The sequence below is a fragment of the Sceloporus occidentalis genome, unplaced genomic scaffold (assembly GCF_023333645.1).
Source record: "Sceloporus occidentalis isolate IW3139 unplaced genomic scaffold, rSceOcc1.0.p SCAF_31, whole genome shotgun sequence".
Lineage (NCBI taxonomy): Eukaryota > Metazoa > Chordata > Lepidosauria > Squamata > Phrynosomatidae > Sceloporus > Sceloporus occidentalis.
In genome coordinates, this window is record NW_028317011.1 from 2616269 (window position 1) to 2641131 (window position 24863).

A 24863-nucleotide genomic window follows, 5' to 3' on the forward strand; every position below is an offset into this window, starting at 1 on the left:
GTTAGAAGGTATTTCTTCACTACAGCATTGCTGTGGTCAGCATTTGTAAACGTCTGTCTCCCCTCAATGCATCCGCACTCCCTCCCTACAGTCTATCCCTGCTGGGCACTGCTAAACTCTGCAAGTTCAGCCTCATTTGTTGGGGCAACATCCATACAAATTCCTTATCCCCAGGGGGCTAGCGATGGATACATCAAACCAACCTTCGAAACATTGTACCCGCTGCCTGTCCTTTTTTACGTTTTAACTTATAAAGTGCCTGGAGCATTTTGAGGTGCAGTTCCACCAATCACGCAGTGACTCTGTGGCCATTATGTTTATGTAGATGTAGGAACTACATTAGTAAGGAATGCAGGAAATATGCCTTATGTTCATGTCTTCTCTCCCGAGTAATGAGTTTGGATATCACAATGTTTATACATTACACAGAGACAGAATTTAACCACTAGAACCACCTATTCCTGATTTTATTTTTATTTTTTGCTATAAGGACTCAAACCTTAATCAGTCCTTGATTTTGTTATATTCAGTATAGCCATATCCCTCTCCCATGCATGTTTAAAATGCATCATTTTATTAATCTCTACCACTTCTGCTTGAAGGCTGTTCCGTCTGACTACAAAATTTTATTGATACACTTAAACTACTGTTCTGTGGCCCCCCAAAATGAAGGCCAGTCATGGCCACTACCATCTTCTCATGGCCCATGCACATTATCCCCAATGAATACAAATAAATACATTTATACTTTGTCTCACAAACATTGTGTATGTGTAACTGTATGCTGTTTCACACAGTCCGCATACATACATGGTCCGGGGTTAAGACCCCCTGGGATTGGAGGGGGGAGGATGAACTTTAGAAAAGCGTGGTGATATCAGTCATTTTATCTGTGTTCTGGGATTCCTGGCATATTCTAGAGGACAGCATGTTTAATGGAGGGAGTTACAGCAATGATGGAGGAAGAATTTTTTTGGATGACAAAGTTATCCAGTGGGCATTAAAACGATTGCCTTAAGTATTGGTGCTTTAAATAAACTAAGATGTTCTGATCTAATATTATGCTTTTTTAAATGAGCACAGCTAGCAACCTTCGAAAGATAATTGTGGTTTGATTTTTAACCTACTGGGTGCTGTATATCTTCAGACAGACTCGCTTAACTGTCATCCGCCAACTCTTTAGAAATCACTAATAACTAGATCATATTTACAATAAGAACCTACAGGACACAGTGGAACATTTCTATTTTTGTTCATTTTACATTTAAATTGGAGGAAGTGTTTAGGTTAAATGGGAGCACAAGAAGCGTCTCTGTGCCGCATAAATCAATGTAAAAATGCCCAAGTCTATGGGAGCTAAATCCTGTTCCGAGTAATATGTCCCATTGCTTTTTAAATTTACTGTCTGTTTGATTGACTCTGTAGTATTATAGTTTAAAGCTGAATGGCTTTATCATTGGAAAACAAATGTGTATAAGCTATAGCCCCCAAGCAGTAGCACAGTAATACTATAGATTATTTTGAAACAGAGGCTGGCGTCCATCTAATTCTGCCATTGTTCATACTAGCTAGGAGAGCATATCCATCATTCATTTATTGGCATATTGATCCAGTGACCTGAAAGAAATATTTGGCACTTATGAGGGAATGATCAATTTCTTCCTTAGTCCAGTCATTGAATTTTTTTTGTTTTAGCTCACAGTAATTGTTTAGCACATTTAACATCATTTAATACAGAGCATACCTTTTGGGTAGTAAATATGCAGAAATTCCACTGACCTTATACGTATTGTATTGGACATCTTACTTCTTTGTAAACATATACAATGTATTCCAATATAGGTAACTTCCAAGGTTACATAAAACCATCACTGAATTCACCGTTGGAACACTTGGACCATGTATTTCCAGTGCTCCTTTTTAAAGTTTAGACTATTTTCATGCTCCAGCATCACATGGTTGTGAATTTCTCTTGATCATTAAAGATTGTCGGCCCAAAACCTTCCCTGATTTATATATATGTATATGTGTATATATTTACATATGAGTGGAGTTCTACAGCCCTAAAAGAGAAACAAATTCTTATAAAAATAGCAGAAAACATTTATTTATTTTTTTTATTTTTTTTAGTATATGCAAACAGATTTCAAAATTTTATTTTTTTGTTTGTTTTTTAACATAAGTAAAGAAAGAGGGCATGTGTTTGTTTCTGGGAGTATTTAGTTTTGACAGTTAATAAACAGAGGCTCCCCCCCCCCCTTTGTATGAAGTATGAATGTATCCACAGGTGAACATGCTGTTGCTGTCTATCTCAGACTATGCTGCAGGTTATGTTAATTCTGCAGCCAGCGCTGCTATAAACCAGCACAGATTATGCTTCCCTCCCAGTTATCACTTAATTAAATCCTCACATTAATACACTAGTGTCTCCACAGCAGACGTCCTTTGATAGGCCTTTCTTGGTGACTGTTCTGGGCGTCTCACAATGTTATCTGTGGATGCAGAAGCGTGACACGTTTAGATCACAGGTAGCCGAGTCTTGCATTTTGTATGAGGCATATAATCGGTGCGTGTAGTTTATCCCATTGAAGACTAATTTACTAGTACTGCTTCTTGCACGTTTTTTATGGGAAGCTTGCGGTTGAAGCAAACCTCTTGTGAATCCAAGCAAGTTAATTTGTTTATTGCAAGAAGCTATTTTGGAATATTTAATGTTTAGTGATTATGTATAAAAAAGAAAATGTGCCTATTATTGAAATGCCAATCATTCATTTTACATTTTAAGAACATGAACTTTGGCCGGTTCTGACCCACACACACTGCTGTCAGCGCCTGCGTTAAATCATACAGGCACAGACTGATAAATACCAGCAGCTTCTGTCAGAGAAGGTAGTCAATAACAGACCTTAATTAGCCACTGGTAGGGAAAACATTTCTCAGGTGGAAGGCAATGGAGAATCAGGGTAACACAAGGCTACTGTGCAAGTAAACTGTGTTCTCCGTGGTGGGAACCCTCTGCACATTTGCAGTTTTCAGTTTTGTTTCTTCATATTCTTTAACCTATCTGATCAATCCCTGTTGCCTGCTACTTGTGCTCATCAGCATTTGTTGATTAAAGAATCTGGTCTATCGATCACAGCTACTCCTGCAATTGGGCTTTCTGGGACATGGTTCAAATCCTAGATAAGGCAACTGTCCCAGACACGCTACAACACGCAGTCATGCTTACAGTTGTAGTATGGGGTCATTATGACATGCATAGATTTTTGTTTTTTTTTATTGGATTACTTATGGGAAATGTTATGGCTCTGTAGTCATCTATATATAATAGATACATTTCAACCACAAATTTCTGTATGCACCAGTATTGCCATTTTTAGTATCCCTTTCCAGGAGTTGCCATTCCAGTGCGTGTTATTGGCACTCTAATATGTTTGCTCAGATGTCTAGAGCTGTATGTTTAAAACACTTTTTAAGACGTCAACAAAAGGTTTGGGTTACTTTCCATTGTAGCTAGAGTAATGACGTACACAAATGGCAGAAAAAAACTCAACTCAATGCAGGTCAGTGGATTGAAAGTTGACATCTCGCCACAGGATCGTATAAATTCTGTGTGATAACCTTGATTTGATTTTGGTTTTTTGTGACAGGTGGTTTATGTGGTAGAGAGTCTGGCTAGAGTTGACTTTGTGTTAGTATGGTTACAAACCAATGCCCCTACTGAAGGCAACATCGCACAATGGGATAGCTCTGTTTGACAGCCTTTTTGCCTAAAAGTAAATCTATAAATATCCTAGCTATCAGTTCAAGCATCTCAGAAGTAAACTAGTAAGTGTATACGTACGTGTCAGCTTTCTGTACATACCTCACACACGATGCGGTGAGACTGGTATATAAAATTGTGTTTTTATTTTGTGACAGATATGATGCCGATTAGCACACACAAATAACCTATTTGTATTCACACAGGCACACAGCTAGAGAAGTTGATGGAGGGCATGAGGAGTGAAATCGCCAGCAACCCCCCACTGGAAGGATCGTTCTCACCGCGTCGTGGAGAATACTGCATTGCCAAATTTGTGGATGGAGAATGGTAAGTGGTACCCCAGACGGCTAGATGTCATCATGAGTAGTTATCATTCACCTGACCAGGAACCAAGACTTGCAAAGCAGACACTATTAAAATGCTGTCACTGCTGCATAATCTCAACTGTGAGCTGTGTAAACCTACATACTGGACCGTGATAGACAATACTGTTGGTTGAGTAGCAGCGAGGGTGTGGGGCAAGATGCATCTGAGCCATGTTTTTTTTAGATACATTGAGCACTGCTATACATTATTAAATGTGTGTAAGGTATTACATTTAAACTCAATTTGTTTTCCACGTCATACAAGGTGTCAGTCAACCTACAGAGTGTGATTTGTCTGCTTATGCTGACAAAATCTTGTTTGCTCAATGGAAATGGATGCAGTGTATTACAGGTGTTCCGGCACTAGAGTTGTATCTATCTAATGCCACAAATGCTACATTTTGTGCTTAATTAGCACATAATTAGCACATAATCGATTAAACTCTGCCCCACCAGAACACTCAGTGCTGGTATGCTTGATGTATATTTGGCTTCCCTCACTTGGGGTTTCTCTTTTTCTGACTTAAATGTCTGAAAAAAGAACATCAAATTCCCGGACATATCTGTTGTCTAATTATCACTGTTTAGTATATCGGTTTTAAGCAGCATACATCAATCTATTAATTAGCTGTGCTGTATTATACCCCCAGGACATGTTACTTAACGTCAATGCATGCTGACTTCGCTTTTTTTTTTTCTTTTCTTTTTTTGAAAGGGCCATTTTGGGTTTGTTAGAAGTCAGGTTAAAGAAATTTAGTTTTAGTTGACATTACACAATCCTGTTAATCTGTCACATGTCTGTATGTATATATATATATATATATATATATATATATATATATATATATATATGTATGTATGTGTGTGTTTATATATGGGTGACTGGAATGTTTAAGAGTATCACGTCAATTGGTACATGTGTTTAGAGATTATTGGTAATACTTGCAACTAGTTAACACCTGCTCAGACCATCTAAAAGTGTGAATACGTTTCCCTTAATAATCAGTACATTGTTCTGATTTAGGTGAAATTAGTGGTATGCTTTTAGAGTTGGAACCTGGTAAGCATAGCTGGCCTCATTAATTCCTTTATGAAACCCATCAACTCAATTCTTACCCTGACAGATTTACATTTTAAGTAAGTTGGTTAAATAACCTGTTTAGTGCTTATTCGTGCTTATCCCTTCCATTATTTTACATGCATTGCTGTTGATGCGTAGAATATGCATTCACTGAACAGTTTCTGGCTGGAGTGTTGTCATCCCAAGGCCACCAAAGATGTTCCCATGGTCTACAGTGTCTCACATCACCTTTCCTTTTTTCATTTTTGTTTCTTCCTTAACAGGTACAGAGCTCGTGTGGAAAAAGTAGAATCTGCTGCCAAAGTCCATGTCCTCTATATTGATTATGGGAATGTAAGTTAATGCTTTTGTGTCTGAAAGAACATTGCATATATTTTCTACAAGCTAATTATAATGTGAATGACTTTGTCAGCCATTTTATTTCATTGACTCTTATCTTTATCACTAATAAACATGTTCCATGACTTTGTACAGGCCTGTGGAGATTAGCCAACACTATGTCCCAGCTTGTATATTACTAACTTAGAGAGCCAGTATGTGCAACATAATATGTATAATTAGGAGACTAAAAAATCAAGATGTCACTGGGGCAGCTACTCTAGAATGACAGAAAATGACTTTAGTTTATTAGAGAGACATGGCCGTTAAATATAGAGAATACAATTTGTTAGTTTTAGTTCAATATTCCTGTCGGCTGGTAGTGATCACCTTATCTTCCTATCACTCCTGTTACGGTTTTAGACCTCATGGAAACATTGTGTACCGCATAACAGCTGGGTTGATTTCACTGTTGATTCTATTATTTTTTTAAAAGAAACATTGATTTCTGGCAATTTCTTACACCGTTTTATTATAATAGTTTTATATTTCAGCAAAATAAAATGAAATCTCTCAATGTTAAATATTATAACCCAATTTACCTTTAAATACAGGCTATTTAAAATATAAATTTGCCTTCATGTAGAGCTTTTAGCAGTTTACTGGCCGCAAATAAGTATTTATTTCTCTAGTTGCAAAATCACTACTTCCATTTCAGAGACATACAATGCACTTTGTTCAGCTGCCGAGGTTATTATTTGTAATTAGATCGCACTATGTGTTGGCTCATACAGCCACTGGTGACTGGGATATGTGCAGAGGAGAGAGACGTTTAGGGGCTGGCCACTTCTGCCAAGTCTTTGTGAGTTCTGCAAAAAAATGATAAAATATAACAAAAAAATTATACCAAAATTATACAACCTAAAAAGTATGAGGCATAAAAATTCAGATTAATGGGTTGCAGTTACAATGAAGATCAATAAGTACAAAAAACAAAGCAAGAATTGAGTGAACACCCAAAGAATACCATTCAAAAAAAACACCTAAGGCATAAATGTTGGGGATCCAATATGTGTGCTGAATTCAGTCTTTGTTTCAGATAAAATATAACGGTTACTACTAGAGTGTCTGCAGATTGACCTTTCTTTCCACAGAAATTGTCCTCCAAATCTCCCTTGAAATCATTTGAAGGCTATGGCAAGTTATTTAAAGTCTCAAAATCAGCTTTTATTTAAACACAATTATGGGTAAAATTCTCCAAGGTACAAAATTGGCTCATTCATAGAATACAAACTGTAGAGCCTCAACAATGCAAAGTTGGTAATATTGGCCATCCCTGCCCTGTAAGCAGTGTTATTCTTTACTCAATACATTGGTTCCAAGGCCAGTGACCTGAATAGCTGAATATGTTGTGTCTGCATGCGATAACTGGCAGTAGAGTTTAAGGAGTCAACTCATGTACTCCATCTAATTCCTTCAGATCTTGGTATGTTGTATAAATAGACTTCCAGCTCAGGCCACCAGGTAAAAATGGCTTTGTTTAATATATTCCTTCAGACTGAATCGTTTCTTCCCTCTGCCTTCTTATAAATCAGATCTGCTCTGTTAGCAAACAAATAAAACAATTACCAGCACTGGAAAACCCGAACTTTCTCAACATTGACCAGAGCAGCATATGAGCCTAACAATTGTATACGTAATTATGTTTTATGCATTCAACGTAGCAGAAACAAAATCTAATAGTTTAAATGTTTGCTAATGTGTCTGTACTGTGATGTAGATGTGTGCAGCTGTTTAACTCTTTCCAATTTAGCCCTCATGTGAAAGCAGATTCATTTATATCCATTTCTATTTCTGCACCCTAGCTTCATAGAAACAATTTGTGTACAGAAAGGAACCGTTTGGCCCATCTTGTCTGCTTATGTTTTAGCACATTTGAAACCTCAAACCTTATTTGGTCCATGGCCCTATTTTTAAATTCTGGACAGCCTTATGCATATCCCATCCTTGCCTCAGTTTGTAACTACATTAACCCTTACCACTTCTACTACAAGGTTAATTGTAAAATTACTTTTACGTTACATTTGAGTTTGATCATAAGCTTTGCATACTGTATTTGTCCACCCTGCTCCAAAACCTTTAGATTATGGAGTATCTAGTACTCCACCCAATACTGTAGTTGAGATCTGATTTATCTATTTGGTAGTATGACTACCTCCCTTTTTACATTACTACTAATGCCTGGACTCGCATGGCCACACACCCAAGCATGTAAGCAAACGTTCAGCAAAGGCATACAGGGTTATCTATCATCCGGACTACACATTTTTCCACTTTGCTCACTGATGCAGGTTTGCATGGCATCCTCGTGCAAGCATACACCTTTACACTGGACCTATCACTTCCCAAATCTTGCCAAAGTAATTGTGTGTGTGTGTGTGTATACAGTATGTATGTATAAATATCATTTCATTTAACCATTAGAATGGAACAGGATAAAAATTGATGCAAAATGTATGTGTAATGTGAGCAGCCATCAATGCCACTTATCTGCTTTTACGTGATCTCTGTGCTTAGTAACCTGTACAAGCTTTTAGAGGAAGGAATGAGGATGGTAGAGACATGGAAATAACTAGTTAACCATAACTATGAAGGACTGCAAACTAATACACTGCATGGGGAATAAACTGCATGCACCTTAAAGGGAATAGTTTAATGTCCCTAACTCTGTCCTTTCCTGACCCAGAATTTACAACTGTTATAAAATAAAAAATCATCCTCCTCCATGATCTAAAATTTCTTACCACTTGTTGATGGATTTTGTGTTAGTGCAGAACTTCCAATGAATATTCCTGTCACAGTGGCAGAAAACTGCTCCCATTTGAAATTAATTCAAGACATTACATTTGTGCACTGGGGTCTAAACAGACCACTGCACGCAGCATTCAGCTGATCCAGCCCTGGTTATCACTGCAGGACAGTACATAATGTGCAGGGAGATGCATTCAGCCGAATGCATCTTCTGCAAGGGTTTTAGCTGCAGGGTGAAAGGGGGTGGATGCGCTTGGGGATTTTTGCAGAACCTCCATTGCTTTTGAAAAACAGACTATGCAAAAATGTAAAACCCGTCATATGCATTAAGGTGCATCTGATGGCTACAATGTCACTTTAAGGTGCTTACACTTTTTTTTTTAATCACATCTGTATAGATGACAGGACCTTTTTTTAGCATTGGTAGATTTGTCAAACTGACATTAGCTGCTTGTATTTTCTGGATTCTTTCCACCCAAATTGAGGTATCTTTTGTATTTACTATGAGCTCTTTGGTGAACAAAGATCTATGGTTCTAAATAAAATCTCCAATCCAGCCACCTCCCTAAGGCAAAAATGTCTGCAGCACAAACCGCCTTGTCTCGATTTGACTACCACATGTCCTGATGAGTTGATTGCTCCTTAATGAGGATTTAATCTGTCTACGTTGTTACCCCTGCAAATATAGATATTAGTTCATCCCTCCCTAGTGTGGGTAGGTACTGGCCGGAGGCATCTCGGCAAGACAGCTCTGTACATCCAGCAAAGGCTCCGCTCCGGCCCCCCAGCCTGCCTCACAGCCAACTCTGCGTTCTGTTCTTGACATCTTTCCATGTCGCAGCTGGCGGCTAGTGCCCATGAACAGCAGCATTAATCCGTTTGTTCTCCTGTAAATTGGATGGATGTATATAATTCTACAGTACATTTTAACACCCCTGTGTTTTTAGTAACTTTGTTTTGATTTTGTGAGAGCACAATGCAAAGTATATTTTGTGGCAAGAGGTGTATAAATGCAATCTAAACGCGTTCACTGTATCAAAGAAAACATCCTGCTGACATGGTGTGTGCCGCTACTAATGACCATATCTTTGGGAGCTTCGCCTGCTGGGTTGTTTGGGCTTTTCAATTTGCCTTCAAGATTATGTCTTGAGATCATCGCTCATCTTGACCTGAAGGCTTGTGTTATGTTCAGTATTAGACACGCATTGCCTGAAGTCCCATGTTCTAACACTGAACATGGCTCACGGAGGACATAATTCTTTGTAGTCACTGGTTATGTCGCATAGTAACACACACACATATATATATATATATATATATATATATATATATATATATATATATATATGTATATATGATTATTAAGGGAAATATATATATATATATATATATATATATTAGTACTTAATGCAAGATGTCATGTCCTCTTTAGGGGCTTTCAAATGTATGATGTATGGTAATTCGAGCATTTTCTAAATGTATCAGTTTGTCTAAGTCTTTCAATTCTTGTCTTGTCATACCCTTTGAATGGCGCTATATAAATAAAAGATGATAAATAATAAAGGACCCTTTCACTTACACAAAAATTTTTATTTAGCTTTATTTGGGAGCATAATTTGACAGGCAAGAGTCATCTGGCCCATTTAGTCTGCATGTTTTTCCTCCTGTTGTATGAAAATATTCATACATAATGTATTTAGCAACAAGGTGCTATTATCACATATGTTATATAGAGATAGCTGATTGTGTGTGTATATATCACAAATCTAATATTGATGGTTTGGGAATCTCATTTTGGATACAAATCAGATTATGAAGAGGCTGTAAAATGTGATATGGACTCCAAGCCCCTCATGCAATTTACTTCTAATTATTCTGTATGTAGATAATTTTCATGGAGCTTAAAATTTTCAAGTTTTTGTGTAAGGTTGTGCTATGCGTGCACATTAGAATTGGATCAATCCCTTTGTTATATACATGTTTAAATGGCAAAAAAATGCACCCTTTTCTCCCAGTAATCATGCCTTGGCATGTCCAAGGTTTGTTTAGCCCTCTGGCTTTCATTGGTTTTGTATTAAATGGGGTGACGCAAATGCACCAAACCCCTAATTGCTTTCTGTTCCTCAAATGCAAGTCTTTGTGGATGTCCATATGTATCTGTTTCTGAATGTACTTAACATTCATTTACCAATTGTATTTGTCTCCAGAGAGAAGTCCTGCCCTCTACCCGCTTGGGCCCTATGCCTCCGTCTTACAGTGTACGCATTCTTCCTGCGCAGGCCATAGAGTACTGCTTTGCATTCATCCAGGTGCCCCAGGATGTAAGTATATGAATGAAATGTGCTTCTGAAAGAACTGTCTGCAGAAATACCGTGGTTAACATTGGCCTTTTGTTCCGGCTCCCCAGGAGGATGCCCGTGCAGATGTGGTGGATAGCGTAGTGCGTGACATTCAGAACACCCAGTGTCTGCTAAACGTGGAATTCACTGGCGCCAAGTGCCCACATGTCACCTTGCAGTTTGCAGACTCAAAGGAAGATGTGGGTCTTGGGCTGGTGAAAGAGGGTCTGGTGATGGTGGAAGTGCGCAAGGAGAAGCAGTTCCAGAAAGTGGTAGGTGGAAACATTTGCTTGTGAATTAAACCTTGCATAAATGAATATATTGTGTGTGTGTGTGGGGGGGGGGCTTTAGAATAGAATATGGCCTGAAGATATGTCATTAGTTTTAGGAGATTTTTGTTTGCCATATGTTAACACAGCTTGAAGTAGGGAGATCTAGCATTCACATCTCTGCTGACTGTTCAAATCTTTGCAGGGAAGGTAACAGGGGTGAGTGACCATGCCTTTGCACTTTAAAATGCGCTGATTGTCCTCATAGTAATAGGGACTAAAATGTAATTGTACCTTCCCTTTAGATCAGCTGTGTCACCTGTGAGCCTTAATATAGTGCCATCACACTTCCATAGATATGAAAGATGTCAAATTTGTTCAGAGCAAGATTTTGACAAACTTGACATTCTCCTCGCTAGGTCATTACACTACATCCCTTGCCTTACCTCTAACAAACTCCCTCAATTGTTTTACCCCCCCCCCCATTATCTTCCTATATAAATATGATGACCCATTAAAAATGTCACAACCTCTTAAGGGCGCTATCATGGCTCTATTCAGCAGTATGTGTTGGCAGTCTGTGACCATTTAACCACGGAATAGAACACACTTTGTTGGTATTGATTGGAGAGAAAAACTACTACTGATTTGCCACTTCATTAAAAAAAAAAAAAGCTGCTCAATGTGTTCTGGCAAAAAAGGGGCGACTACAGTAGTGGGCTGAGTGTTGAAGAGATTACTATGCACCGTAGCATTTTGAATGCCAATTTAGAACAATTTATTATTACTATGTCTCATATTTCCTGCAGACTGTTTGCTTTAAGCCCAAGTTTATAATGGAACTGTATGTCTGCTCAGTGGCCATTTATCAGTAAGCAAAGCATCACCAGTAAATGATTTCTAATACCCAGTTTTCCATGTATCGCTCTTGATTTATTGGAGGAAAGAAAAGGCGCAAAGTCAATTTTGCAGCTTGGCTGGCCCTGTGCCCAGTTCAAGGCAGTCTGATCATATCGTTCGCACCGGCTGTAGCATCTCGGGCCCTCTTGGTACATTTGTATGCTGGGTGTAGCTCCCCCTGAAACAAACTAGTGCCGTTCCAGCAGTGAATCACAGAGTCTGACGAGTGTCAAAAACCCCCACCGTAATTGAACCAGTTTAAACATGTAAACTGAAAAGCAGATGCACTTATTTTATGGGCAGAGTGAACAAATCACTTGTGATACAGTGCAATTTCTTCAGTATAATCTCCTAAACGGGAAATAAAACTGTGTAGTGATACTTGATGTATAGAAGAACGAATGAAAGCATGTATCATGTTTTTGTTTTGTATTGCTCGGTAAAGATAAAAATACTTATATGCGGTTTGTAGTACACAACGCCTTTGCTTTTTAATGTGTTCTCTATTAATGCTTGTCTTTATTGCAGTACATTTTTACTATCACCTGATTTTGAAGGTCACTTTCATGATAATGTTATACAAATTTAGTGAAGGATACCAGGAAAGATACTGACTTGTGTTCTTTAGCAATGTGTTTCATTATTTATTCTGAAATGTTGTTCTTACATGACTCTGCTACTCAAATGTTGGATCCCCTGAAACTATTTAGTATTTTATTTATTATAAAAAATAAAATTCTGCATGTGTATCTGAGTCTCTTTACTATTAAGTGACAATGCAAAAGTGACATCATAGAAGCACTTTTAAAATGTATCTTTCTAGTTCTAAAGAGTGCATATGTTCCCTGCATTAAAAGGTAAAATTGTTCATTTTAAAGCTCAGCCTTTCTACACTTGTGAGTAAAAACCTAGTTTCTCCCATTTATGAAGTTCAACAGTCAGCATCTTTTTTGAACAGGGGTATTTCACTATAAGACGAGTTGTAAAATTTAATGTCCCGGCGTTAACTTATTGTAAGTTTGCATTTATAATTTAGACTTCAATCATCTAAACTTTTTGAGCTTTTCCACATCTGCTGACCCTCTTATCTTAAATTCTTTTAGATCCCAGAATATCTGAGTGCTCAGGAGTCTGCAAAGGCAGCTCGGGTAAGTTTGTGTTTGGATCAATTTTTCATTAATACGTACAAGCCTTGGAAACATACCTCGATGAATGTAAATATTTATGGTCTTGTCAAGTATAATAAGATCTGCAGCTGGGTACCCAAAAAGAGGTGGGGGTATCTTGTAATAATACAGATTATCTTGTAATAGTGCTGATGTAGTACACATTAGGATTTAATTATAGCACATCATTACTCTGGAAAGTCCCCCATTGTTCTACATCTTAATATTTGAGTGTATCAAAGGTGAAGAGCTTACCTGTTGGCGTAGGTATGGCTGATTGTAAGTGGTTGCAGTGTAAATCTCACCTATGTGATTCTGATATCTTCATAGTTGAAATGTACCGTAAAACATTCACAAGCTGCGCATATCCCCTTTTAGAAATTAACAGATTGCCCCATAAGGCCACAAGTTTATAGGTTACATAACATTTAGTAAAATGCTTTAAAGTATCTAAAGATCTGAATCTGAAATGTTGCCTGTGCGAGAATATGTGCATATAATAATTATTTTTTTTTTAGTTGAACCTTTGGCGTTATGGAGATTTTCGTGCCGACGATGCTGATGAATTTGGCTACAACCGCTAGGGAGAAGAATGCTGCTCCAAAGATGACAGAGACCCCAACCACTTTCCCGAATTACCTGCTGCCATTCAGTCACCCAATGACCCACCTCTAGCCTTCCCAAACAGCCCCCTATATGATCTGGAAGCCTGAGAGGTGCTGCAAGAGAACTTCAGTATTGGTGGTGGGGGCTTAGATAATCCTGGACCATGTAAGGCCAACAATTTGGTATTTGCATCACATAATTTACAACTATCTTGCAATTCATCAATCTACAGAGTACAACATCAGTTGCTTTTATATTTTAACATCAGCCAGGGCTGAATTTTGGTTTCAGTCCTTTGTCCTTAAACTTTGTTCTAACGGTTAATTGTCATGGTTTTATCTGTCCATTTAATTGAATAATCATGAATTGTTTTCCCCAAGTCCTGGGTCATATGTTTTGTCTTGTGTATTTAATGGATCAATAAAGTTCAGCATTCTGATTTACCATTTCCTTGGGGTTGTGGAAGAGTTTTTTGGGTTTTTTTTAGCTGTTTTGGGTATTGACACAATGGGCTTCCAGTATGCAGGCTGGAAAACTTGCAAGCTTCTTTTATATTTAACATTTCTTTTTCTCATTCTTATTTACTCAGAAAAAAAAAAATCTTAAAACTGATGAATTTATTATGATGAAATGACCAATTTACTGTTGAATCTAGAATATTAAATAAAAATAATCTTTAAAAATTTATATAGAGCCAACCATGTGCCATGATAGCCTCCAAACATGCAAACTAATACAAGTTTACAATTTGGGCAGTGGTCTCTCTGATCTTTAGTGAAAAGATTTATTGGGGATCTATCATATGCAAAACATAAGTACATTATTTCTGATCACAAAGTTTTAAATAGAAAATATATGCATGTACTTTGCTTTTGGGCCAGTGGTGTATCTGATTATATGTAGCACCACCTCATAAATTCTACTGTGTGTGCTGTGTTTATATATGAAGAAATATATACATAATTTCCCCATTTTATTCTTTAATGGTAATTCCTCCAGAAGCAGCTCACTGAGGGCTGCCAATCATAAAGCACATCAATAATCTGCATGTTGAAATGTACAACTGTCCTCCAAAACCTCCCTCGAAGTGTTTAGAAATTAGGTGCATCAGTAAATAAAGTAGTTTGGTTACCATAGATGTGAAATAGAAACCAGTTGTATATCTTAAGGTTCTCGTCTTAAAAGATCTTAGATTCCTAAGCTTATAGAATAATACTGATTGGATGTTTTATAGTAAAAGCAGTAGTAAAGCAGCCAATCAATGTTCCAAGGCTTTAAGTAATCCTTAGAAAATGTTACACAATTTTTTGTTTTTCCCCATCAAGCTTTTAAGGTGTAACCTCTGAGAATTGCTCCTTCGATTGATTGACTCAGCACTACTAACCTCTCACCTTTCTTCAGCTAATATTGATTTCAGTCCATCGAGCATCCAAAAATCATCCTTCTGATGTTGTGGTGCTTCATGCGTCAGATCATCTTCAGAAGGTAGATCAAAAGACAGATTGAGAAAGGAACTTTAAAGGAAGTTCACACAAGTAAAGTTGGTGTTTATAAAGGCAGCAGGATATACATGAGGGTGCAAGCATTCAAGACAACTTTGGTCTTTCATGCAAGATATGTGTTTATCGAAAGTGTTTCCTATCACCCCATCCAGAATCGCTAGCGAGGATCATGCCAGTAGGCATACGTAGTGGGGTTGTGGTATTTGATTTTGCTGGACGACATTTCCAGATGCTAGACCCTAAATGGATACCAGACATGCTCTTTGTCACTTGCTGATATGAAGCCATAATAAAAATTAACCCTAATTAACTCTCCTACAAAATAGGTTTGTCCATCAATCCTGCATTGTGAGGTGAAGTCCAATTAAAAGCAAATATATTTTTAGTGCCCCTAAACAAGGTTTATTTGATAATGAGGAATTCTCTGGCCAGCTGTCATCCATCTGCTTATAGACTTTGACCTGATTTCCAGCCAGTACTCATGTAGTTAGTAGCTGGTTTTCACCCCAGTTAAACAAAGGGAATTTAAGTGAAACTCTACCAGATTGGAGCTCAGATATTTACCCATAGCACAAACATTGATGTAACAATGACACACAGCTTTACCACATTTACAGAAAAATGTACCTACAGCTTAAACATTTGAAAGTTGACTGATCAAAGGTGGCTGACAGGAAATGTGAAAATATCCATCCATTTAAAGGACCAGCTATCAATCTGCTATCCATTTTGTCACATCAATGACTTGTACTGATAAATAAGAATCCTGACCTTTTGTGTGCCATACTTCTGACTTAAATAAAAAAAAAAAAATTAACCTTAGGTCTGCTGCTTGCCTCTTGGGGCTCATCTCAGTCCAGCTCCACCCTTGAATATAGATGAATGTCATCTTTGCTATTGTCTCACATTAGCGCCTTATCCATGGTTCCTAATTTTTTAGTCTATGTAAATATATATATGTAGGCATATATTTTTTCTGAAGCGTGGCCCAGGTGGTCCTGCTTTATAGCCATCGCCTCCTCCACAAGCAACTTGTTGATGCTAAATCTTTTCTAAACGTAATCGTTCTAAAATATTACATTTTGCGATCCTACACACTAAACTATGGAAGCTGTACGCAGTAATCTTAGCTTTCTGTTCCTAGGATTTGTATAGTTATTCTTACCTATTGAGCCTTATCTCAAGTTATCTTGTAGTTTTAATAGCTTTAGTTACAGTAACATTTCTGGCTGTGGCAGCTCAGATTTAGTTAAGGTGGAGAACTACTTTCCACCCAGAAAGAAATTTATGGTATAAACATCAGGCTAAGCTTGTATGCGTGAGTGCATATAGACACAGAAATTCTGTTTAGCACAATACATTTCATCTGATAAAGAATCAGGCCATTTTATGCAAACAAAGAGGTGATACTTTTATAAAATATTCTAAGGAGTGTGTGCTTGTAGACCACTTTTATTGAAGGGGGACAGTAAAATGTTTTGTTCATTTTTATTATTTTGATGCCATCCCCTCTCCCACTCTAAAGCAATATCAAAAAACACACAGCAAGACTTAAGAGGAGGTAGATTAAAGACTTTGGAAGTCAATGGAAACACATCTTCAGCAAAGTGAATAGCTGCATCTTTATCTGCTCTTTGTAGGTATGCTTATTGCATGCCTGAGAGCTGCTAATGTTCCGAAAGACTGATTTGTTACTTTGTGATGCAGCTTAATGTTATGATGGCAGCCAACCAATTCAGTGAACTCATGAGGTAACAAGTACGAGTGTCGTGAGCTGGGCTGGTGGAAGGAGTAAGCTACAGAACTCACATTTTATACCTTGTGTTGTGTGCCATCAATGTATTCCGGAGATATGAAGATTATATATCTTCTTGATGGCGTACACAAAAATGTATGTTTACTATTTTTAAACAGACATTTTTGGATAACTTAAGATGTCTTTGCAAATGCAAACAAGGGGCTGGCCAGGGAACACACCCAAACCTTCCCTCCAGGAGCATTTCTCTCTTGCTCATTATAGGAAGCAGGCAGAGGGTATGCCCACTATGAGAAGGCAGAGCTAGCCAACAGGAGACATGAAATGGATGCAGGGTGGTGGAACCAGTACATGTCAAATGCTACTCCCCTACCTGGAAATTAAATGGCCAACCCAGAGGTCCAGTAATCAACTCTGAGCAATATGCAGACAGTTCATAAGTATGTGTTTGGGGTATTGGTAAAGGGGCAGAAACATTTATGCGGTGACAGCACCTGCAAAAGGAATTCAGACATGGTTCACTGAGATTCAGCTGTCTGTTCTCCTCTCCTGAGTGTCATTTTCGGTAGTAACCCCTTTTATTTCTTCTGTGCTCCCAGCTGAAAAACATCTGAGTGCACATAAAAGGTATTAATAAATTGCTCTTAAGATATGGTTTGGTAATGTCTTTAAGACTGTTAAGATTTGGCCTTTATAGAATGTGGCGGCTATAGTTCCTGAAATATAAAGGGAATGTGTTGCATCATTGGAGTACAATGTTGAAAGTTTCAGCCAGACTGTGATTACTGTATGTTGAAAAATAGACAAGATTTGTCTGTGAAAAGGGAGAATAGCTACTGCTGGGTAATACCAAGTAACCTTTGTAGTATTTTATATCTCCTGCCACAAAGAGAAAAATAACTACATTTTCTCTGAAGAAATAAATAATTAAGCAACAAAACCCTCTGGCTTGCAATCTAGCTGCCAGAACAAGCATTTTGTTTATAGATGTACGTGCACAAGGTATGAATGGGTAATTTAACTGCTTCCACTGACTAGGCTTGGGACATATGGCTGCAGGTCTTTTTTGAGCTAACAAAAGCCTGGTTCTTCTCTGCTATGTGCCTTACACATTAACATTGTGGCATGCACAGGTGTTATAAAACACAATGCTGCTTGGAACCTGCACAAAACCGTCTGTCACCAGAGTTTTCTGCTTATGAAAAGTTTACAAGATTTGGTTAAAACACCTTCAGCAACGTACATTTATATGCATATGGCCCATGTAGGTGAATTAGAGTCTGGGGTCCTGCAGTGAAAGCAGAAAAGATATGTGATGTAGTCTATTGAATAAGATGTGATCTTGGTGCTAGTAGTACTATAGAAGATATCACCGAAATATGATGTTCCCAGGCATAGGAAACAAAGGGCTATTATTGAAATAAACCAATCATTTAAATGAATGTATTTGTAAAGTGAAATACCTACAGGCATCTATGTACCACCAAGGATCTCCCAATTTATAATTCGATGAGACCGTTTTAATAAAAATCCTACCTCTTCAAGAGGTTGCACAAAACACGTTGTATAATCCTTGTATTCTGCTAGTAGCCCAATAGCTCCAACAGCACATATATCAAGATGAGCATTGACAGAACAGACTACACCTTATTTAAAGGTAATTAAGCTGCAACTTTTTTATATATAAATTACCTTAAATACAGCCTTTTATTTGGGCACAACATGCGTGATTAAGGCACAGTGCCACTCACAGTGATGGATTGTGTGTTTGCTGCCAGGCACATCTTAATTTCTTGGTATTAAGATAACAAATGTGCTGAGAAGTTTTCTGCTAGAATGTTTAGGAAATTGTATATAGCCTTAAAATAAAGCAGCCCAGTGCTGAGCAGATTTTGTTACTGAGATACTGCGTACATATTTACATGTTTCACTCTCCATTTCCAATACTGTTTATATTGAATAATCATTTATTCATAAGCATGTTACATTTTAACAGCTTTTATTATTAAAATCAATATAGCACCGAGCCAAGCTAAAATATTAATATCGTGTGGGAAAATAATTACAAAATGACAATGCACATTTAAATGAGAAAATCAAAATTAGTAATTACATTACAAAAATATACACCAAATTCCATAAATTTCATTTTGAGTCCCCCCCCCCTTGCATTCTGGTGAATGTATCCATTCTAACTGGGGTATACTTAGCGTTTGCTTTATCTGGAACTAGATAGATTATTTCACTTTGTCCTGTCTGTCAGTTCACTGCTCTACTGTAGACCCCAAGGGTTGATCGGTTACCTTGTAATATCTGCCCGGTTTTGTCCATATCCTTGTTCTCGACAGGCTGGAGGGGCTTTTTTCCCCATTTAAAATTGCTCTTCATGATCAAACACTAAATGGGGCTCATGATTTAAGAATGAAGTACACAGGAAAATGTCGTCTTGTAAAATAACCGTTATGATTTTAAATATGTTAAACTCTTTTCCAAGAGTAGAAAAATGTTGGTGCTAGTTAAAGTGATCAGTCATATAGGGTTTAAGCTGATTTTTCTCATAATACATTCTAAAATGTAATTATCTTTTATAGTTACCAAAGATATGCCCATTTGTATTAAGGCATTCAGTTATTCAAATTAAGAGTATGCAAATATACTTGTAATAATAATTTTCTGCAGAGGCAGCACATATTAATTGTATACTTGAACACAGCAATCTTAAAGGTTTCCTTAGACAATCTATCTACATAGCATTCTACGGAGGTTTTATGTTGGATCTCTCACAATAGTGCTAATTACGCATTTTTTTTTTTAAATGAATAAAATTTCCATCACAATATAATACATGGGACATAACAGCTTAAAGGAGTTGTACAATTTAAATGTATGGTGGTTTGTAGCTCGTTATGTTATAGAAAAGCTAATGTTCAAAAAAAAAAAAAAAAAAAAAATCAGTTTTGGATAAAGAATATAAATTCTCCCTCCAATAATAGAGGATATTCTGTGAGTAAACTAGAGGAGGGTCACAAAAGCTCACCTGGAGATCAGACTTTTTTTTTGTGCAAACTACAACTTACATGTATGTGCTTGGCAATCACAATTTTGTTTCTTGATATCCTATATAGGGCTCTGTGCCCCATCCATTGCTGTCTTTGCAGCACCAGAACACTTTTTTTACTGCCGTACCTCCAGCCACATTCTACCATTACTAAGGCTTTGGGACAGGCACCTCTTTTTGTAATGTATTCATACCTATTGTAACCCATTTATAAGGTTTTTGACTACTGTCCGAAATAGCCACGCACTTTGCAAATAGTTTATTTACAGAACTATCTACGTTTCGGTACCCCCGCTGGACCTTTGTCATCTCATTCCTGAGATTGCCTCAGGAATTTTAGGGTAGGTAAGTTTTCAAATTAAGTTCATTTTAAGCATGACATCTCTTGTAAACATGGAATAAACTCTTATCATTCATATATAAGTGGGGAAGAACATTTATGAAAATTACCGTATTTGCTCGACCCTGATTAGAAGAGGACCCCCCAAATCTGAATATTAATTTAGGAAAAAAAGAAAAAGCCTGAGTATAAGACGACCCTATAGGAAAAAAGTTTTACCAGTAAATGTTAATTCATCTAAACTATTTTATTTTTTTTTAATAAAAGCTATGATTGAGAAAAATATTTTGGTTTTATTTCCTTCTATTTTCCAACCTGCCCCCCAGTTATGCACATCTGCCCCAGAAATGCCTTATACCTCCTATATGCCACTGTGCCCCATGATATGCCTTTTAACCCTATATGCCACTGTGCCCCATGATATGCCTTTTGACCCCCTATGTGCCCCTCTGCCTCCAGAAATGCCACTCTGGCATTTAGAGGGTTAAAAGGCATATTATGGGGAAGAGTGGCATATAGGGAGGTTTAAGGCATTCAGGAGGCAGAGTGGTGTATAGAGGCTTAAAAAGGCATTTCTGGAGGCAGAGTGGCATTAAGGGGGTTAAAAGGCATTTCACAGAGCACTGCCTTATGCCCCCCATTTACCACTCCCCCGCCCCCCCAAACTTACCGGTGCTTCTGACTTCCCTGTCATGTAGCTGGGGCAGCGTGTAGATCCCACGCGCTTACGCTGCAGCCAGAAGGAGGCACCGGTGCGGGGAACCCCGGCTGTCAGAGATCAGAGAAGGTCTGCGCGATGGACGCAGACAACCCCCGCTGCTAGCCACGCCTCCTTCCTGCTGCAGCGGAAGTCGTCTACGCGAATCGCGTAGACATCTACACGCTGCCCCAGCTACACACCGGGGACTCAGAAGTACCGGTAAGTGGGGCGGGGCGGGGGGGGGGGGGAGACAGGAGAATCCAGGTCCCCTGCAGCTGCGGGGGATCTGGATCTTAGTCGTCTCATAGTCAGACCTATTTGAGGTCTGATTATAAGACGACCCCGATTATAAGACAAGGGGTATTTTTCAGAGCATTTGCTCTGAAAAAAACCTTGTCTTATAATCGAGCAAATACGGTAATACAAAAGAAAATTGATTCAAATAATAATCTAACAAGTATTTATCAAGATGTCCTTTGTGTAATCTCTCTAGCACATTCATTAAAAGTAAGAAATTAATTTGCTTTGTTTACATTTTTCTCCTTGGTTATTCACTCAGAAGATTTTGACCTTTCAATTAATAAAACATATCTCAGTCTTTCTGAATATTAGTCAAGAACACGTGAACCAGTAGGATTTCACCCAAGAAACATATCATGTAATTAGCTTTCTCATGTCCCTGTGGGACTACTTCTCTATAATCTATGCACAGCATATCCTCCTAAATTTGGTCCTGTTGCCTTTAAAATAAATAATTAATAAGAGTTTCTGTGTAAATTATCATCTAGGCAGTGTGGTTCATGAGCAAATTAAGAGTTGGAGTGTGTAGATAAATATTAATTCTTGGTTCCCTGAACCTTGCAATCAAAGATTCTGAATGTAGCCACATCAGGATTCATCGGCTGAAGTAGCGATTGGTTCACAGCTGTAATGTGTGAAAGTTATCTATTAAAACTGCAATGATTCATCAGTCTTAGTGTACAGAGATAACTTAAGTAATATACCCATGAAGTACTGAATAAATTGAGTCTATGATCTGCAATGCAGCTGGAAATAACCTGTAAACATCAAGTGTGGTGAAAGGTTCATTCTCTACTGCTTCAACTATTTAAGCCACACTTTGAGCCATATTAGACAGGATGGTAAAAAAAAACTAAACATAAAGTTTATAAAAATATTATACATTTGTATTATTTGAGCCTGAGACTAGCTTAGCGCACCGACATTTTTTCTTTTCCCTGTGTGCACATATTTGAGGTTGTTGGCTCCTCATCAGTCTGGTTGCAGCTTGCTGTCCAGGGGTTAAATGGGAGGAGGTTTAATTGCAAACTTAAAGGTTAACTTAAAGAGTTTAAACTGCTTTGTGTGCCCACTATGTAGGAGGTGAGAGTAGGATCTCACCCTATTGAGAGTGTGCCTTGACGTGGCGGGTGAGCTTAATTATGCTTTGGCCAATTCATATAACCAAAACCTCTCATTTATATTATGTTTATATATTTGTTGCCAACTTTATTAGGGTGAGAAGCGCAGACATTATTTTGTTTTTTGTATACATTGTACAGCCAACACACTGTATTTGCAACATGCTCACACTGTTTGGTACGCCTCATACATTTGTATTATTTGAGCCTGAGACTAGCTTAGCGCACCGACATTTTTTCTTTTCAATGATAATGTTATTGTTTAATAAAATTGTTCATTTCCTAAAGACAGTTGATGAGAACCATTCAGCCAAAGTAGTCTGACCGTTTTTCCTGCTATTAAGACTGAAGCCTTAATCGGTTTTTGGACCACTTAACAGAACAAATGGTCTGTGGCCCACCTTCTCAGATGACCTTCTACACCACCAAGATTTTCTCTTCTACCCATGTTTTGTGGTGGCAAAGATGGCCCAGACAAGCCGTTTGGAGGCAAAAGACAATGAAGCTTTGAGGGAGGCCATTCAAGGACAAAGTATGGAGTGGAGGAGAACACACACACGTACACACACACACACGTACACACACACACACGTACACACACACACACACACGTACACACACACGTATACACACACACACGTATACACACACACACGTATACACACACACGTATACACACACACACGTATACACACACACACGTATACACACACGTATACACACACGTATATACATACGTACGTACGTACGTATTGGGACACCTGACATGACACCAGCAGGGCCTTTTATGACATCGCATTGTAAATACATAGGCATTAATATGCAATTGGTTCCCTCTTTGCAACTTACACTCTTCTAATTTTGGTGTGGTTCTGTGGTAATTTTTACACATTCATCCAGTAGAGCATTTTTGAGGCCAGGCACTGATTTTGAATAGGAGGGTCTGGTTTGCATACTCTGTTCAGGTTTATCCCAAAGGTGTTCCATGTGGAAATCCTTCCCAGAAGAGTGGAAGCTCTTATGAATGCAAAAGTGGGGGACCAACTATATATTAATGTCTTTATTTAGAATACAATATCGTAAAAGGGCCTGCTGGTGTCACGTTAGGTGCCCCGATAATTTTGTCCATATCGTGTATGCACACCATCACATACACATAAAATACATTTTATATTATAGAAATTATTAGATTGCCTTGGAAACCATGCTAATTGAAGATTTAATATATTTATAATATACATATAGTCATTACTAGACATGAGCAGTCTCAGACAATTAACCCATCCTTTACCAGACATGAGCAGTCTCAGACAAAAAAAACCCCTCTACGTTAAGCAGACATGAGCAGCCTTAGACAATTAATCCCTCCATTACCAGACATGAGCAGTGTTAGAAAACTAGCCCCCTTCATTACCAGACATAAGCAGTATCAGACAATTAACCCCCTCCATTACCAGATATGAGCAGTTACAGGCAATTAACCCCCTCTATTATCAGACATTACACATAGTCATATGCACACACATCACAGGTTTCATAACTGGTGCTGGCTGCAGCTTACACTGAGCTCTGTATGAGCTCCAATCAGGAAAGGCTTTTGAACTCTTAGTCAACCGTGTTAAATCAAGAAGTCTCTCCTGGTTGGCTGAGACCACCTTCACCCTAGTGAGGGCTCCTTCACAGAAAGAGCCTTTTTCTCCTCAAATGGGCCTGACTGCCAGGCCTCTTACAATTGTAAAGGTTGTACCCCACTGATGGGGCCTTCGGTCTCAGATTCAGGATAGCCAGATGCCTATACTGTGCATGTTTAAATACCCCTTCTGTATTAACATACCACTTCTGTGCGGGGCGAGGGGTATTTCCACCCATTTGCCACCCTTTTTTTAAGATTACAAATAGGACTGGAATAAAACATTGTCGAGGAGCAAAAGATGGAGTTTCAGTTTTGGTTCCCTTGCAGTCTGGTTATTTAAGTGAATATATAAAATCAAATTTCACCACAGCATAGTATTCATTATTTACAAAGTGCCTTTTGTACACATTGAAGTTTTTTTTCCCAGCCAGACATCACTGTAGATGTTGTTTATATAAGATAACGGGCAAAGGAACCAGGAGGGACAGATAATGAAAAAATCCCCCCCAGGGCCATCGGAATCCCCCCCGATTGAAACGCTGTACAGCACCCAGGTGGAGAAGAGAGGGGGGGTTTCAACAACCGCTCGGCGCCCCTCTGTGTCTACTCTGCACCCTGCCGCCACCTGCCTCAGCGCTGCCCTGACTGCAGTGGTGGGAGCAAGAGGCCTCTGCCCTGGTGCCACTTCACGCTGAGCGCCGGGAATATGACCTCATATGCCGGCGCTCAGCAGTGAGGCTACGTGCACTGCGGCAGAGCAGCGAGACAGAGGCCTTGTGCTCCCACCACAAGACTTCAGCACGGTAAGTGAACTACAAAGGGGGGGTAGATA

General features: G+C 38.4%; 1 protein-coding gene across 1 annotated transcript in view; it reads left to right on the forward strand.

Annotated features, from left to right (window-relative positions):
• Positions 1–13599, forward strand: part of LOC149298729 (staphylococcal nuclease domain-containing protein 1) — a 356956-nt gene extending 343357 nt beyond the window's left edge. Inside the window, exons 19-24 of the mRNA XM_089487066.1 lie at positions 3970–4093; positions 5476–5545; positions 10549–10662; positions 10749–10952; positions 12953–12997; positions 13534–13599. Coding sequence (XP_089343192.1) covers positions 3970–4093; positions 5476–5545; positions 10549–10662; positions 10749–10952; positions 12953–12997; positions 13534–13599 — 623 coding nt within the window. The remainder of the gene's footprint in view (positions 1–3969; positions 4094–5475; positions 5546–10548; positions 10663–10748; positions 10953–12952; positions 12998–13533) is intronic.
• Positions 13600–24863: the final 11264 nt, after the last annotated feature.